Source organism: Gymnoscopelus microlampas, assembly GCF_963454915.1.
Source record: "Gymnoscopelus microlampas genome assembly, chromosome: 20".
In the NCBI taxonomy this organism is placed as follows: Eukaryota; Metazoa; Chordata; class Actinopteri; order Myctophiformes; family Myctophidae; genus Gymnoscopelus; species Gymnoscopelus microlampas.
Window position 1 is genome coordinate 26,324,247 of NC_139957.1, and position 18,395 is coordinate 26,342,641.

The 18,395-nt window shown below is 43.0% G+C and overlaps 1 protein-coding gene across 2 annotated transcripts in view; it reads left to right on the top strand.

Moving 5' to 3' along the window:
- The window catches only part of asap3 (ArfGAP with SH3 domain, ankyrin repeat and PH domain 3), a 37,664-nt gene that overhangs the window by 11,873 nt on the left and 7,396 nt on the right, over positions 1–18,395 (top strand). For both annotated transcript variants that reach the window (XM_084045345.1, XM_084045344.1), the window contains exons 4-20: positions 2,134–2,208; positions 3,478–3,527; positions 4,141–4,264; positions 5,394–5,479; positions 6,674–6,749; positions 9,234–9,320; positions 9,915–10,024; positions 11,103–11,172; positions 11,352–11,439; positions 12,513–12,561; positions 14,021–14,187; positions 14,368–14,501; positions 15,685–15,776; positions 15,930–16,122; positions 17,462–17,547; positions 17,823–17,938; positions 18,043–18,110. In XM_084045345.1, coding sequence (XP_083901471.1) covers positions 2,134–2,208; positions 3,478–3,527; positions 4,141–4,264; positions 5,394–5,479; positions 6,674–6,749; positions 9,234–9,320; positions 9,915–10,024; positions 11,103–11,172; positions 11,352–11,439; positions 12,513–12,561; positions 14,021–14,187; positions 14,368–14,501; positions 15,685–15,776; positions 15,930–16,122; positions 17,462–17,547; positions 17,823–17,938; positions 18,043–18,110 — 1,671 coding nt within the window. The remainder of the gene's footprint in view (positions 1–2,133; positions 2,209–3,477; positions 3,528–4,140; positions 4,265–5,393; positions 5,480–6,673; positions 6,750–9,233; positions 9,321–9,914; positions 10,025–11,102; positions 11,173–11,351; positions 11,440–12,512; positions 12,562–14,020; positions 14,188–14,367; positions 14,502–15,684; positions 15,777–15,929; positions 16,123–17,461; positions 17,548–17,822; positions 17,939–18,042; positions 18,111–18,395) is intronic.

Below are 18,395 nucleotides of genomic sequence, written 5' to 3' on the forward strand. Positions count from 1 at the left end.
CTGTCTTTATTCTCCCTCTTTTTGGAACAAAACCTCCTGCACATGTACTTTGCACATATTTTATTTGCACTATAAGTTTTACTGCATATTCTTTATATCCTGGTTGTCAAATGATTCTCCCTTCATATTCTGTTCATTGATGCTAACGTTTTACCTTTACTTTCTTATATATATATATATATATTGTTATTGTTAGCACAGTCTGTGGAGCATAATCACTCTCAACTTATATGAGTGAGTGTTAAATAAACCCCTTTGAATCATTTGAACTAATGTGATTGGATTAGTTATTAGGCCAATTCACTTTGCCAAGCCATAGTAATTGAAACAATAGATGATGTGCTGCTGTTCCACATCTGCAGGAGATTTGATCATTGTCAAGTACATTTAGCATAGATAGATAGTTAGGTAGACCTTTATTGATCCTGCGGGGGGGAATTTCCGTGGAAATCAGTCGCAAGAGGCAGCGCAGCAGATCCAGATTAGTAGAGAAGTAAGAGGTTAAACATGGTTCTTCTGCCTTGCCCTTGTCCCTGAGTTGGAAAAACTAAAACTAAACAGCATTATTGCACAGCCTCCCCTCTCCCGTCCTAACAAGCTGACACAGCCTGTATACCATTAACTAGAGCACACTGATAAGAGGACTGTTGGGTGCAGGCCAGGGTGGTTTGGCCTTGATTCTGGGTGTGTGTGTGTGTGTTTGTCCACGTCAGCGTGTGCATGTGTGTGGACATGAGTTTGTGTGTGCCCGCGCATATGCCTGTCACAATTATTACATAATCGCCTAATCGCAAATATTTTAGATAATCGCAATTATTTTTGCATAATCGTCATAATCATTTCCATGTGGAAAAATGTTGATATACTTTCAAACATTTTCAAAAATAGTGGAAATAACAGATCTACAAGCTCTAAATGCGTCACGACAAAAACACAATTAAATTGTCAATCACAATTATTTGTGTGACAATTAATCGTCATGTTGTCATAATCGTGACTGCCCTGCCCGCCTGTGTCTGTGTGTTTAGATGTCATTCTAATACGTGTGTCCATGTCCCTGCTGGAGCTTATCTAGCTCTTATGAAAACAAAGTGAGAGAGAATAGGATACAGACGCGGTTTCATCATCAGTTCATGGCTTGACTCACTAACATTCACTGCTGACTCAATGGCATCTCAATTGCTCTCGCAAACCGCATAATGAATACCAACATCCTCCAACACTGTACATAAACACTTCATAAAACTTGATTCTGTAATGTTCCACTGGGACCCCCACAAAAAAAAATCTTCAATGGTGCAAATTATTGTCCTGTGTTTTCTTTTTGGTGATTCACTTGTCCAAGGGGGACTGAATCACCGGGTTCATAATGTTAACCACGTTCATTCCCAGAAACATTCATCTTCCCGGGGGAGATGAGAAGAATGCGTTCTTGCGTAGGACTTTGTGAGATAAGGAAAGGGAAAGTGATGGCCTGTTATTATAGGATATGTGCATTATGTATTGTATGGTACAGATACATGCAGAAAACTGGAGTGGAACAGAAAAAAACATGTTTGGTAGGTACTGTACTATGTACTGGAGATTCCCGTTCAATCACTGCAGTATTACTCCTTGAACTGAATCTATAATCATCTCTTATACTTACAGTATACATCATGATGTTAGCTTTTGCATATTTGTCTGTCTTTCACTGTAACGTAATCACCTTTATTATGCCATTCCGGTAACAGTAGAGACAGCCAAATATGACTGCTAGCATACTTGCTCACTTACTCATGCTGGTCATGTAGCTACTACACTCTGTAATTAACCACTTAAGCCCTATATAGATACTCACAATGTGTTGCATAACAACATGTTGTGAGTTTGTTGATGTGCTATTTTTGAAAATCGAGAATTTTACTTAAACTTTTTGATTTTCACCTACTGTATAATCACATTCCCAAAATAGGGATGCCAGGGATAAAGTGCCAGGGATAAAGAGTTGAACCAGATGCATATCTATTTCTAACTAGACAAATATCAACATCTACTGTAACTTGCTTGCTTACTTCTCCCCCTCTCCTATTTTCCCACCTCTCTTTGCCTCCCCCAACCCCTTTCCTCCCCCATCTGTCATCCCACCCACAGGTGCAGAACCTCAACAACATGATGGCCTTTCCTCTAGAAAATGTCTTGAAGCCCGAGCACAGAGACAGCAGACTAGTGAGTCTATTATTATATAATGTGAACAATGCTTCTGTTGTAGTGAAAGTAAGCACACGTCACAAACACAGAGAATGGCTTCATTCACCTTTTACGTGAGCGTATGAGAATCCCTTTGATTTTTTTTTAGCTCCCATAGTGTACGCAACTATGCTGAACAGGTCTGTATGGTTTTGTTTTTCCTGTCAATTGTTTGGTTACATTTGGAAACTGTTTTGCTTATGCCAGGCTTAAAAGGCTAATTAATAAGCTAACAACGCGACGTTTCATTGTGCGACAGAGTATAAATTAGGCCTTAATGTTACTGTAAGCTACTGCACTGTCACTGTCTGTGAGACAACTGTTTTGACAGCTGGGCATTTATTCTAACTGTCTGCTGGGCAAGGCAAAGACCTTTGGTAGACTACTGGTGCAATGTAGATAGCTCAAATTCCTGTTCAACCACATAGCAGAATAAATCCTGTACATCCTAAGTAATAGTACTGTGTGTTCACACCCTTATACTGTACATAAATTATCTACTGTCTAGGAAGACTTGCATTGGCACCAAATTCTACATTCTTCACAATGTCCTTGACTGTGTTATAGTCATAACAACTACATACAAATATACAGTACCAGTAACTGGTCGCATTCTGTCCAGGAAGATATTACTCTGCTGCAGTAAACCTCTTAAACTAAACATAGTTTTATCTCAACGTTTATGAATATGTATATTGCAGAGTGTAATAACAGCATGGCTTTACTGTGCAATCAAAAAGGTTTTCAAACAACAACTATGTTTTCAGAAACCGTAAAATGAAGTTGTATTTATCTGATAAATATTATATATTTCTGGTACATTTCCTGTGCCTGCGTCATTTTGGCGCGAGTGTCAGGGGAAGACACAGATACAGACCAATCCCGTTCTCTACGGCTGGCCCCTTCGGTGCCACATCATAAAGTATTTCACAATGAGCGTTTTCTTCAGACCTTTTTTATTTATCTCTTATTTATTATAATCATTACTAAGTGCTCACCCTGCCTAAACCCCCCAGACCAGTCACACACCAAAATGTTGCTTGGCTAAGTCGCCTTTTTCCGAACTCCGTGCTGGAGTGTCATGTAAGGTGAACGTTCATTGTGAGTTTAGATTACATGCATTTGGGGTTCAGTGTTTATAGCCATCGAGAGGAAGTCTGGATCAGATGCTCTCTTCTCTTGTTCTGTCCATATGTTTGACATATGCCCCCCCCCCCCCACCCTCTCTGTTGCTCTAATCCTTCTCAGGAGCTGAAGAAACAGATGGAGAAGAGTTGGAAAGAGTATGACATAAAGATGTAAGTGGTGAACCATGGTCTTCGTAGTTATGAGCACCTATAACATGCTGTTCTTAAATCTACTTTAAATTTGATTATAACACAACACTAGATCCCCAGGAGAGGAAAGAGTTTAGTCCAGGACAGGTGCAATTGCTGCTGTGGTATCACTGCACATTTACAGTCCTTGTTAGATTTTAGGTATTGTCAATGGGCTTCTTCCCCTTGGCTGTTCTCTGTTACAGCTCAATAAAATAAAACCAAGGCACTCGCACTTTGCTGTCTTGATTTCATCTTGGCATTACAGCGGTGGCTTAAATTGCTTTGTAATGCTGTAAGAGAGACTCAGTTCTTCTATACTGTCCTTTATCTAATTTCCTACTCATTCTGGATAATGTGAAGGAATAAAAAGTATTTGCAAGCGTCCACAATTATACAAACAGAAAGTACAACTACAAAGCCTGAATATGTACTCTCTAAAAGAATGTAATAAACACATCTTTCTTTCTTTTGTTCTTTCTTTCTTTTGCTTTCTTTCTATTGTTCTTGCTTTCTACTCTTGCTTTCTTTCGCTTTCTTTCTTTGTTTCTGTCTGTCTCTCTCCGTCCTTTCATCCACCCCTCCACTCATCCAGGGCTAAGCTTGAGAAGGAGAGGAAGGAGAAGGGCAGACAGCTGGGGCTGATCAGGACGGAGGGATCAGACGGAGGAGAGGACATGGAGAGAGAGAGACGGACCTTCCAGCTGCAGATGTGTGAGGTGAGGTGTGGCGGTGGCGGTGAGGGGGGATTACTGCCAGTCAAAATACCTTACCCAGGCACCTTTTCATGGAATACCAGTGGTGGACCGGGTTCAGATTCCTTGGGTGGTCTTGGTAGAGCACTTAGCTCCAAATTTCACGCATGCTCATCATCTGCATTCTGCACGAGCAGCGTTGATTCCTAGCAGCTGTCAGACACTATTAACTTAAATTAACTGAAAATGCATTTTAAGGATGGTAACGTTGCTCCGCTCACATGACCTTCAGCTGAAAGCCACTCAGTGAGCCCCCTGTCAAATTAATTGGCTGTGCTTATACAGTACACACAGGCACGGTTGACATACGCTCAGGGAAGCTCCAATCCACATGCAGATACAGTTTACGATCCCTGAGAGAAGTGCTGCTGAGTGCTGACTGAGACCAGCTGTTGAGACAAAGAACAGAGTAATGCCCAATTTATACTCGGTTGCGCGCCGTGTATCACACCGAAAATAGCTGATCTACAAGCTCGTAGACCGGCTAGCTTGTAGACCGGCGCACAACTAAGGATAAATCAGGCGTTGCTATAAGTCTTGCTCCACTGCACAGTTTTTCTTTGCTTCTCTCTCTCTCTCTCTCACGCACGCACGCACGCACACACACACACGCACAGAACCCCCCCCCCCCCCCCCCCCCCCCAGCTCCACTCTCTGCCTTGGTCAAGACAGATGGATGGATTCAGACTGGGGGTTTTATGGAGCAAGGACAATGTAGTCATTCCTTCCACAGAGCAAAAAGCCATACAGCTCGCTCACCCGAGGCTTTTTCCTACCTGTTTCAAACATGCATTAAGATTTAAAGCAGGAAAGGAATGGGTCAGACAAGGCCTTGGTTCTTCGTCCTTGTTATTCTGCGTTTCCCAAAAACGTTTTCCATATTTTGAGAAGGAATACACTCTTCAGGGATCGCTGACATGGTGGACCGGTGAAATATGGTGCACACACCCTTTCAAAATAAAAAGCACCATAAAACACGTCCTATTCAAAGGATGCTGTTTAGTCTAGGATGAGTCCTACATTATGAGTGCTACTGACAAGTGGTCACTTTGTGCCTTCTTCTTCATGTTTGTGCACATTTATACAATTCTAGTACCTTCTGAAGATCCAAGAGCTGAAGGTTCGCCAGGGGCCTGACCTTCTCCAGAGCCTCATCAAGTACTTCCAAGCTCAGCTCAGGTTGGTTTCACTGAATATACTATTCACAGTTGTCTATATCGAAAATTAGGCTGTTCTTGTGTGGAAAAATGACACCTCTCCTTCACACAAGACGGTTATTAAAGCTAAGTAGTATTATGCACAATAGACTCAACTGTTGATATATGAAGCATGTCTTCAACAACATACCTTGCAATCAGTCTGTTTAGCTCTGCCTGGCTTATGGACTGGAACAGACAGTGCCAGCGATTTTGTGTGTGTGCCCAACTATTTAACCATAACCCATCATAACTCCTCATGCCTAAACTTAACCAATCAGAGGCAGAATAGGGCAGGTCATGCCTCTGACATTCTATGTGCTTGCTGTTCTTTATATAGCTCAATGGTGCTGAGGTTAGAGTGAGAGTAGAACGCTGGATGACACCTCTATTGTGGTGTACTTGTAGTACACCAAAAGTGTACTACTTCACTATTTGAAAGTATGCTTTCACATAGTGAGATAGTAAGTAACTAGCCCCAGTAGCTGTAACTGTATAATTGAATTGGGGAAATGAATTAGTTACACTACTAGTTACCACAAAAAGTAATGTAGTTACAGTAACACATTACTTAGTTGTTAAGTAACTCCAGTCCCAACACTGGTGAAGTCTGTGAAAACACCAAATTGTAGTTTAGTTGTGACTGGGAGGTTTCTAGTTCAAATAACATAACAGTAAGTTCAGACTAAACCCCGGCTAAAAGAATATAGGTGGGGAAGGTGATTTAAGAAAGACCTTATCCCTACTAAGGAACTGCTGTCCCTTCAATTATTACAGTGGAGATGTTTGCTGGTCCACCAGTAAAAAGCTGTGCTGGTTGTACTGGGCAGCTCCCAGGTACTAGGATGTGAATGTGGCTGTCAAGCAGGGCGTTGCTGAAAAAGAGCTTACATGCTCACTCAACCTGCTCTGGATAAATGAAGAGTAAACACAAGTGATGCAAGGCCTTCCTTTTCAAATCCTGATATGGAAATCATATGGACTTGATTTTTTAATTTTATAAGCTATTATTAACATAGTTAAAGTTTTCCCTTTCCAAATCCTACTATGAGTTTTATGTGGCATAGGAGTAGCTCGTACAGCCTTGGTTGTGTGGTGTTTTGGTTGGTGTGTGAACTGGAATGTCTTTGACCGATACGCCGTCATGACTCAGCGTTTGTTGTTTTTCTGCGCTCAGTTTCTTCCAGGAGGGCCTGAAAGCTGCAGAGAACCTGACCCCCTTCATCGAGAAGCTGGCCACCTCTGTTCACACGGTAAGTACAGGATCTGGTGGTTTGTTTGGTTTGTCTGTCTGACATATTCACCGCTTGTTATTTGCCATTCTCTTTAATAGATTGAATGTAAATTGTTCATACATACTGTTGTATACATGGAAGGGTGTTCCACGAACCTTCCATGGTTACATTTCAAATTATGTGTCTAGAGCAGGGGTCTTCAACGGGGGGTCCGGGACCCCTACGGGGTCCTCAGAGTTACTACAGGGGGTCCGCCAAATCTATGTGAGATTTTCTCTCTTTTTTTACACTAACCACTTGAACCCCAGCATCCCTATTCTGGGGGAACATTCACCAACAGATCTACAAGCTTATCTACAAGTTAACAACGCGATGCGTTGTCAGCTTGTAGATCTGCTATTTTTGGTGAAGAAGTTTGGTGTAGAGACAAAAAAACAGAGGCAAATGTCAAGTTTACTAAGTATTGAGGGTTTATAAGTGGTTAAATGTCTGGCAAATACACATTAACATGAATCCAAAATATAAAAGCTTGCAGATCGGCTATTTTCAGCATACAACCAAACTTGTGTAAAATCTGCCATTACGACGCCATCAAGGCCCACCAAAAAAACAATTGCAGACAAAATCAACTGTAGATTTTTCCGACTAAAATCTTATATTTAGTCGACTAAAACTCGACTAAAACTAAAACTTTTCAGATGACTAAAATATGATTAAAACTAAATGTAATTTTATTGAAAAGACTATGACTAAAACTAAATAAAAAATTGCTGTCAAAGTTAACACTGAAAGCTATCTATAAAATCTATGAAAAAGTTTGTAGAAAACACAATAAGTAGTGGGGGGTCCCTGCTTCATCTCTCTCTCAGCTAAGGGGTCCTTAGCCTGAAAAACGTTGAAGACCCCTGGTCTAGAGACAACACGGTTGTGGGACTAAGCGTAAATAAGCCTTAGCCACTCACAACCACCTGCCCACGAGTGGAGGCTGGGGTTTGATTTCCCCCTCGGTGCCTTCGGCTTGGCCAGGCTCTCCAAACGAGTTTGCGAATGAGAAGCCGGCAGGGGAGGGAGCTCTCTGCCGCCGCACTAGAGACTTATACAGGCCGGTCTGTTCAGCAAGGAGCAGAACTGGGAGGGATAGTGTGTTCCTCTGCACGCATTACATCCTCCTGGTGAAACTCCTTACTGTCGGGGGGGAAAGAAGTGCCATGGTGACTTCATGTGCATTAGAGGAGATGTGGTTGTCTACACACCAAACAGTAGGGTTTGGCAATGACAGGCAGGGACTATGCAGATGGAGGGGGTGGGGACGACAACAAAATAGTAGATACAAGTAAACACTGTCAGAATGTCTGTGTTTGTTATGGATTCAGGACTGTATTAGTGTATTTGTCATCCGATTACTAGCTATGAGGTCAAAGGTTAGAGTCTACTCCGGCTGCTGTCAGCCTATATTTTCCTTTTAATCAATGCCTCAGTTTGATGTTATCATAAATAACAAAGACACGCTCTCCCATGCACACTCACTGATGTTATCACTCACCACCACAAGGCACACAGGCACAAGGTTTTCTCCATTAGTCATCTCTACTTCAGTCACAATAAGGGACAACACTGTGGCCCCACAGAGACCGTAAGTCACATGCAGTTTAGAACCGTTTCAGACAACAGTTGTGTAATGGCTATTGCGCTGTTTCACTGTTTACAGCCGCCAAAACCTCAGCCTATTTACCCTTCCAGAACCAGAGAGTTCTGGAAGGGGTTCTGAACCCACAGGCAGACATTCATTAGGGGCAATTCCCAGAAATGCTCTTCCATTTGCACAAAGATGAAACTGAAAGCGTTCCTCATTTTAATTCTTTCCCTAGCACACAGCTCTTTCTCTAACCACTGACAGGTTGCAGGTCTGCGCACAGAGCAAGCTTTCTCACTGAATTTGGGTACAGCGGTGGAAACTAATACTTGATGCCGGGGCAGTTAGAAGTTTTTCTGGTTCTACATGGGAGAGCAGATACTAGCCCAGACAAGTCAAACCTCAGTGTCTAAAGGGAATTTTAGAAAAGTTATAAACAGAGGTCTATGATGCAGTTCCCAGGAAAAAGGCTCTAATGTTCCCAATGATTTCCCTTATGTGGCAGGGAAGATTGGTCAAGCAAGATTACTGCTTACACTGACAACCCCCCCAGGAACACACACCCTAGCTTTCCTCTGTTCTGCATTATTTGAGCCATCAAGTAAAAGCTCTGATGTATTACTGTTCCACACCCAGATAAAGAGGCCACATCAGGAAAACATTTACTGTGATCCAATGAATATTGGAGATGTTTTCTCCTCTGTTGAAAACATCTTGTGTTTCCAATTAAACCAAACTCTAGTTGCTGTAGCCTAAATGAATGAGCTGACCACTGTGTGTGGTGTGGTGTTGTGTGGGGTGTGTGTTTGGACGTTTGTGTGTTTGTGTATTTTATCTACTGTATGTGTTGTACTTTGTGTATACTGCAGGTACGTCTTGACCAGGACGAGGAGGTGCGACAGCTCTCTCATTTGAGAGATGCCCTCAGATTGCAGTTACAAGTGGAAGGAAAGGAGGTATGCTAAGCCATAACACCATTACCACTCCAGAGTATACAACTGCAATGCTTTAAACAAACACACATCTTTTGGTGTTGAACAGAGTTTGTATGCAACTCTGCAAAACCCTGGAGGATATTTTACTATACAGACACAGTAGTACTCTACTCACTTAGCCTGGAAAAGGATCAGATTAGGTTATCTCTAATATGATTATCTCTAATGCTAATCATATTTGCCCCTGCAGAAAGTTTTCAGAAGCATGCATATCTTAAAAACAACCCCAAAAACACCAGGTACTGGACAGTGGGCAGAAGGATTGAGTCTCCACACTAGACAATGCCCCCATATTTTTGTATTGGTATACGACGTTTCGAGTGTCAGGCTGAAGAAGAGCTTGACGCTTTAAATGTCATTGTATTCCCATAAATGTTCATGGGAGCATTGTCTAGTCAGTGTGTGTGGACTCTATCTTTTACTACTCCTCCCTTTGGTCAGTTAGTGACTGTTTCAGATGGTTTGTCATTCCTTACACCTGCTGTATTTTCCTCAACCAGTGGATTTGCTAACTGGTGGTTTGAAGTGATGTCTAATATTTTTCCTTTCTCTCAGGAGTACCTGAACAGGAAGAACTCTGGCAACGGCTACAGTATCCACCAGCCACAGGGCAATAAGAAATATGGGACAGAGAAATCTGGCTTCCTGCTCAAGAAGAGTGATGGGTAGGTAGGGAGGCATGGTTGGAAGGAGAGGGGGGGATTATTTTAATGTTAACATTGTATTCCCATAAATGGTATAGCAGTCTAGTCCCCTGCCTCATCAAATCGCATGCACCCCCCTTCCACCTCTTATTTCTCTTGCATCTCCTTAACCTCTCTCAGCGTTGTCTTCAGTGTAAAGAAAATGGTACAGAGATTGAATTTATGAAAATTGCCTGATAAACAGTAGGAAACAGAGTGTAGAATGTGAAGTACTGGTTATGTATTGGATCATTCTTTTGGGAGACCTGGATTTCTACTTCCAGTAAGTTTCCCCTCGTTCAGACCTGGGTGGAGAGACTGGAGCAAAGATGGGCTTTTAGTTGGAGAGAGAGAAGGGGGAACTCAGACTTCATTTACCCCAGCTGGTCTTCATTATTGTGGGGTTGAAGATTCAAGGAGGGGGCCCCTCCTCTGGAACTTACTGGCAGACTAGCTAGCTGAGTGGATCCAGCTTTTACATCGTAACCCCCCTCGCACACACACACACACACACGCATTTGCACATACATTTCACATACTGTGACTCAGAGCCAGATTATGGTGAGATAAGATGAGAGGATGTGGTTCAGTACGGTGATATGGAGACAAGAGAAGAGTAAACAACTCTCAGTTCATTGATACAAAACAGAAGATTCTTACCTGATTGAATTTAGGTAATAAAAACAAGAGTACTGTGTGAACAGGAGTGAGTTTGGCCAAGCACAGAGTGCAGGTTACGGCTCTTCTGTTCCAGGGAATACCCAAAGCACTAACCTGAGTGATTAACTTAACCCATTCAATCCGGGAAAGCATCTGAGCCATTTTAGATTTGAGCTATGTACTGTATATAGCAACATAAGTTTTTTTCAGAAAACTGTTAGGCATTTTAGAGGGCATTTTTTTAATCGACCTCAGGTCTAAATGGGAACAGCCAACACTTGAAAAGTATCAAAATGGACTTCAGAGTTAAATGAACACTCAGGATTTGCACTGTGACTGTTGTCTTCCTTAACAGCATTTGGAGGTGACACTTTAACGTGAATGGCTTGTCCTCTTGCAGGATCAGGAAGGTGTGGCAGAAGAGGAAGTGTGGGGTCAAATATGGCTGCCTGACTATCTCTCACAGCACGGTGAGGACAGACACAGGGCCTAACACGTTCAATAGACATTTAAATCCAATGGACTTGCACACCACTCCAACCCACTGGCTTTTAAGTTGAATTGTGTTCCATCAGTACAACAAAGTACAGCAAACGAAATCCATGGCTGACCAGAATGTCTGTCTGTCTGTCTGTCTGTGTGCACTCAGATCAATCGACCACCAGCCAAGTTGAACCTGCTGACTTGTCAAGTGCGCCCTAACCCTGAGGAGAGGAGGATATTTGACCTGGTCACACGTAGGTTCACCCCATATCACCTCAGCGCACGCACACACGCGCACACACATGTTTATAATTATTATAATTATATATAATGTGTTTTTATTGATGTCTTGCTGTAACACCTTAATTTCCCCTCGGGGATGAATAAAGTACGTACGTACCTACACACACACACACACACACACACACACACACACACACACACACACACACACACACACACACACACACACACACACACACACACACACACACACACACACACACACACACAACCTCCACAGTGAAGTCTCATGCAAGAGTCATTTGTGATGCAGCTGGCTGCGTGATGTTAGTTCCCTTGGCCCAAATATTGATACAAATTATGACCAGATTATGTTTTGTTTGGAAATAAACTGTAGATGACTTTTATCTGCACGGTGGTGATGTGAAACAGGTGTGAATCTCTGGCTTTTGCCAGGTTCATACCACATTAGTCACACAGACGATTTATCCAATGCTGCCAGTATTGTTTTACGGTATCTTATAGTCTCTCTGTCTCCCATTACATAATGAGCTTCTTTAATCTTTAATACACAGTAAAATTCTCCTTAATTTACATTTTTTCAATTGTACATTTATTCATTTATTCTCAGAGTTAAAGCTGCAATCCAAAGCTCATCTTTATAAAAAAAAACATAATTTTAACAAGTGTTTATGGTCGAGTATGTTAATACAATTTAACTAGCACATCTGCAGTGGTTGGATGTGGTATAGACACTGGTGTCGGGTATAGGACACTTACTGGTTGACAAGTAGCCCTGCCCGAAGATCATAAGCCCAACTATCTCCCCTGTCCAAGGGCGGATACCATCTTGATTGAGCGGTAGATCAACCAACTACTGCTCAGTCAAGACAGTATCCGCTCTTGGACAGGGGATATATTGATTTTTGGATTACAGTTACAGTTACCTTCCTCCGTCCGGAGAGGACACGAGACTTACAGATTGCAGCTTTAAATTAGCACTGAGGATCTTACAGTCAATTGTCAGAGTGTCTGTTCATACTAACTATGCTACCCTTTCTCTTTGTACTCTGTGTGTGTTTAGACAATCGGACGTATCATTTCCAGGCAGAAGATGAGCAGGAATGTATGATGTAAGCGCTGAAACCCTCTTTTCATTTGCTACCGTATATTTGAGTCTGTCTTTCTCCACTTTCCCCCACCCTTACCTTTCTTCACCGACTGTCTGATCAAGTCTTTACATGCACGTTAAGGAATAGGTGCAAAATGGAGAAAAATACCATGCTGTAGGGTAATTAACGACTTGAATCCTAACATCCCTACTCTGGGGGGAACATTCGCCAAAAATATCAGATCTGCAAGCTCACAACACGTCGCAACACGACACGTTGTGAGCTCTGTTTTTGGTGGAGAGATTTGGTGCAGAGGGGGAAAACAGCTGATCAAGTACAGAGCCGACCCCTGTCAATGTTTTTTTGTTTACTAAGTAATAAGTATAGAGGCTTTAAGAGGTTAAACATAAGAAAGAAATGAATTCATAAAGATGCATTCATACATGTCAGTCAGTGGGATGAGAGGTGTGCATAGTCTGAACACTTACACCATTGAGAGACCGCCGAAAACAGGGCTAACAAACAATGGACAAACAGAGATAGAGAGACAGAGAAGAGGAGAAGTTGTAGTTGTCCTTTTGGAGGCCCCTGGCCCAGCTGGTGTTGGGCGGGGCCGATCTCTGGAGGGAGCCACAAAGCTGAGCAAGAACGTGTGCGTCTGCTTGTGCAACATCATGCATATGTATGCATGTGTGGGTGCATGGGTAGTGTGTGTGTGTGTGTATTGGTGGGGGTGGTGGGGGGGTTCTATCTCCTGCCCTACCCTGTGTGTGGGCCTGTGTGCAGATGCTTTGATGTGCTGTGAGACGATGTGGAGACAGAGGAAGAGGAAGGGTGAGTGGGATGAACAGGAGGGAAGGGGTGGGGGGGGGGGGCACAGCTGAAAGGACAGGGGAAGCGACAAGCTTGAGAAACGAAGGACATGAGGTTAAGTGTGAGAGGTGGGCTGTATGAAGCTTATGTAAACGGTGGGGATGGGGGGGGGGGTGAAAGTGGCACTTGGATGACTAAGCACTATGATGGGTTGTTTGGATCTGTTTTTAGCCTGTGGAGAAAATTAATTGCCGGTCCTTTGGCTGTTCTTGTTATGACGAGTCTGTGCTGTGCATCTTGCCTCCTTCCCTAGTGAGATATCACTTTGAAGTTATTCATTTTAATTGAAAACAAAATGTTACAAGTGAAAGGAACCAGTTATCTTCTTAACATTTTCTGTGTGATTCAGACTGTTTTACAGAGCATGTGTGTGTGTGCGTGTGTGTGTGTGCGTGCGTGTGCTTTCTTATATTTTTATCGTTGTAAGGACCAGATGTTCTTGAAGTTGAGGGCTATTCAGGTTATTCCAAAACATAGTACCCTAAATGCATGGCCACTGGATATTTGCTCCTGTAGATTTTATTATTGATGTTGTGACATTACCAGGTCAGTGGAAATCTGTTGAAATTCAGCAATATGTGTGTATGTATACGTGTGTGTGGTTTAGCTGGGTGTCGGTGCTACAGAACAGTAAGGAGGAGGCTCTGAACACGGCATTGGGTGGAGACCAGCTACACCTCCATGACAGCGGCCTTCAGGATCTGTCACGAGCCGTCATCGCTGAGCTGCGACGCATGCCTGGCAACGAGGTCTGTGCTGACTGTGGAGCAGCAGGTCAGCCAATCAAATTAATTAAGATGAATGAAAGTCATGGGATGTTTAGATTATTTTATTCAGTATTTATGTGTGGGGGAAAAGACACACTCTTTCTCTTTTGTCTGCCTGGCACCCTTTACTCGCTCTGTCTCTTACTGTTTCTCCTCCTGTCTTCCTACCTGTCTCTCTGTATCTCAGATCCTACATGGCTGTCCACCAACCTGGGCATCCTGACCTGTATAGAATGTTCTGGGATCCACAGAGAGTTGGGGGTTCACTACTCCAGGATCCAGTCTCTAACACTGGATGTACTCAGCACCTCAGAGCTACTGGTAATAAACACACACAGCCTGGGGCGTCGATTCACTATTATTCACATGGGTAATTTTTGTATCAAAGGGGCCCCTGATTAGCCTTTTATTAATATTCATTAAAATACGAATACAAAATATTTATCTTACTTATACCCTACCACATTGTACTGGTGGCTTCGTTCGAAGACAAGGAAAACCTATTTTATTGCCGCAACAGCTCGCAAATACCATACATACAGACCAACTCAAACTCCTTGATGCTTCCTACATACCCCATCAGTCATGGTATAAATACTATAGGCACCTTAGGCTTAAATGAAAACCACAACACATAAATCCCATAACACATCCCCGTAACACAGGCCCAATGCAAATAATTACACAATGAATTGATAGTAAAGCAGCTTAATAAGCCCTTGTGCCCCATGGCATTCTGGGAAATGTGGGAAAAGGAAAATCCCCTCCTTGGGGGACCCCCTTGCGGTGTAAAATCCTGTGTATGGGTTCACATACACCTTAGGCAAATTATGCCACTGCTCACAGCCTATTGGGTGAAGGGCAAACCCCACACATCTGACTCTAAAGAAGACTTAAACAAACACTGGATTTGTTGCTGTATGTTTGTGCTCAACATACAAGGATTTGCAAGGCTCATTTTGTTATTTCTTCACCCCAGTTTCACGGTTGTTCGACAAACGATAAGTTAGCCTCAAATGTTTCTTGCCAGTCTGTTATCAGTGTGAGAAATGTTGATGAAACCTCTACAGACAGACCGATAGCCACAGAGAGTGACAGTTAAGTGACATCAGCAGGGCCGAACCATAATAGTGCAATTCTGTGCAGATTGCTGGCAAGTGCTGACTCACCTGAGCAAACTTAACTCAACTGAAAACACACACACACACACACACACGCACACACGCACACACGCACACACGCACACACGCACACACAGAGAATGATAACTGAGTTCATACGCACACACACACACACACACACACACACATACACACACACACACACACACACACACACACACACACACACACACACACACACACACACACACACACACACACACACACACACACACACACACACACAGAATGATAACTTCGAAAATTGCCTAAGTACAGGCTTGGTGTAACTGTTATACTTTACTTTCTAACATCCTCATTTCATTCTCTCTGTCATGGTTCAGCTAGCGGTCAGTATCGGCAACACCAGGTTCAATGATGTCATGGAGGCAGGTCTTCCCAATGACAACGTCAAGCCATTTCCCCAAAGTGACATGTGAGTTCTCCTGATTTTCGATTGGTCAAATGGAGACCAGTTTCTATATTATGTATAAATAATATTTATGATTTAATATGTCAAAATAATACTATTCATAAATAAAATATTATTGCCCCACACAAAATAGCACTAAAATATATGCATTTCCAGGAATGCCAGAAAAGAGTACATCGTGGCAAAGTATGCTGACCGTCGGTACGTCCTCCTGAGAAGAGACGATGCAGATCCTGGCCGCGTGTATGACGCTGTGGGGGCTCGTAACCTCACTTCCCTTCTACAGCTCTATGCCGAGGGCGAGGATTTGGCCAAGTCTCTCACACTGCCCCCCGATGGACAGGTTAAGGTAATTGGCACCTGCAAGCAGATGTGTGTGTGTGTGTGTGTGTATGTGACTATGTGTGCGTGCGCGCGCACACACACACACACACACACACACACACACACACACACACACACACACACACACACACACACACACACACACACACACACACACACACACACACACACACACACACACACACATATATATACTTTATACATATATAATATGTGTGAACGCCTGCTTGTTAAAAGGCACTGTAAGACTTCAAAGCTCTGAATTAAAACCAAATGACGCTCTTTGAGCAGGAATGACATCTCTTCTAGACAGGATGGCCCACCCTGCATTTTCAAGACTGTGGAAAACACTAGAACACACACATGCACCCTTGTGCTGTGTGCAAACATGCACTTAAGTTCTGATTAATATGACCGAACCCACAGCACTGCTTTTGTCTGTGTGTGTGAACGTCAGTGGCTCTAATGTCTAAAAACGGAAAAGTCAAATGTGGATATGTTACAGTATGTGAAATATGTGTTAATTGTTCTCTTGTGTTCAGGGTGCATTGTGGGTAGTTAGTTAGAGGCCTCGGTTGTAAGCCGGCCTGCCCTCCCATCTCTGAGGGCCTCTAATCAAATCTTACCCTCTCTTTTTCTCTCCTCATCCTCTCATCCTGTTATCCCCTCCTCTGCCCTCTGTTAAAACGCTACACTTCCTCTCTTCCACGCCTCTTCATCTTTTCTTTAATCGTATTCCACCCTTCTCAAATCAGCGGTTTCCTGCTCAGAGAGCCAGTACTGTGTACCGTTGCTGACAGCTGTGTGTGTGTGTGTGTGTGTGTGTGTGTGTGTGTGTGTATGCGTGCGTGCGTGTGTGTGTGTGTGTGTGTGTGTATTTTTTGGCTCTCATTTATTATTTCAGCTTTCAGGTCACAGCTCAGAGATAGGGTCATTGAAACCGCCCCCTTCCATGTTTGACATAAGCACACACTGATACAAGCAAAAGGAAAATTAGCCTTAAGTGTGAGTTAATATAAATTCAAACATTGTGGGCAGCAAAGCATTCAGGCCTTTTTAAGACCTTTTAGAAATCAAGTGTAAAAAAACTAAACAAAACAAAATGACTTCATCACTGTCACATGAAAACATGCTGTCAATAACGTATTTGCGGACTGAAATGTCAAGTTAATGACATCACCACAGATAAAATGTTAAATATTACATTCAGTGGCCGCACTGGTGGCTCAACCAGGTAAGAGAGCATACCTTATAAATAAGGCTGTAGTTCTTCCTACAACTGGGGGGGGGTCACATTCAGCTTGGTCTAAAGTAAATTCATTCTACCTTTCTCCTTCTATTAGGATGTTAGAGAGACACCTCTGCACCTTGCTGTGCGTCTGGAGGACAGGAGCTCTCTAGCATTGGTGGATTTCCTCATCCAGAACAGGTCAGTGCTCAGACTATTGTTCATACCTACCTCAATGGTTTGTAGATCAGTTATGATGCTGCAACTTACTCCGGGAGCCACAGGGTTGTCTCGTGGCCTGTCTTCTTATACTGAAAGCTGTGTGTGTGTGTGTGTGTGTGTGTGTGTGTGTGTGTGTGTGTGTGTGTGTGTGTGTGTGTGTGTGTGTGTGTGTGTGTGTGTGTGTGTGTGTGTGTGTGTGTGTGTGTGTGTGTGTGTGTGTGTGTGTGTGTGTGTGTGTGTGCGCACGCGCGCAGTAACTGTCTGGAGAAGAGGACAACAGAAGGAAATACAGCTCTTCACTACAGTGTCCTGCACCACAAGCCTGAGTCTCTCAAACTGCTTCTCAAAGGAAAGGCCACCCTCCACACAGGTAAACATATGCACATTATGTGCACGTTCAAACACAAACGTTATCGTCAATGCGATTAAATGTATACATACATACTTATTTATATTTTCTATATTTTCCTCCAGTGAACTCTGCGGGTGAGACTGCAGTGGATATCGCCAGGAGGATGCAGCACATGCAGTGTGTTGAACTGGTGGGGACCTCACTCTTTCCTTACTCAATTCATGGTCTACTTCAGGAACCGTAGTCTTAGTTTGTTGTTCAAATAAAGAATCAAGTTGCATCATTAGAATACTTACCAGAGAGTCAAATCCCAGGACAAAAAGATTCAAATCCCATCGCTGGAAATGGTACCTTTTAAACTAACTCCCAATGCAGCAAAGCTTAGCAAACCCCAGCGTTAGGAGTCTTATCTTCATCAGCTCCCAGTGTGTGTCATCTATAAACTGGGTTGTATTTTCTTACCGGCCATCTGCCT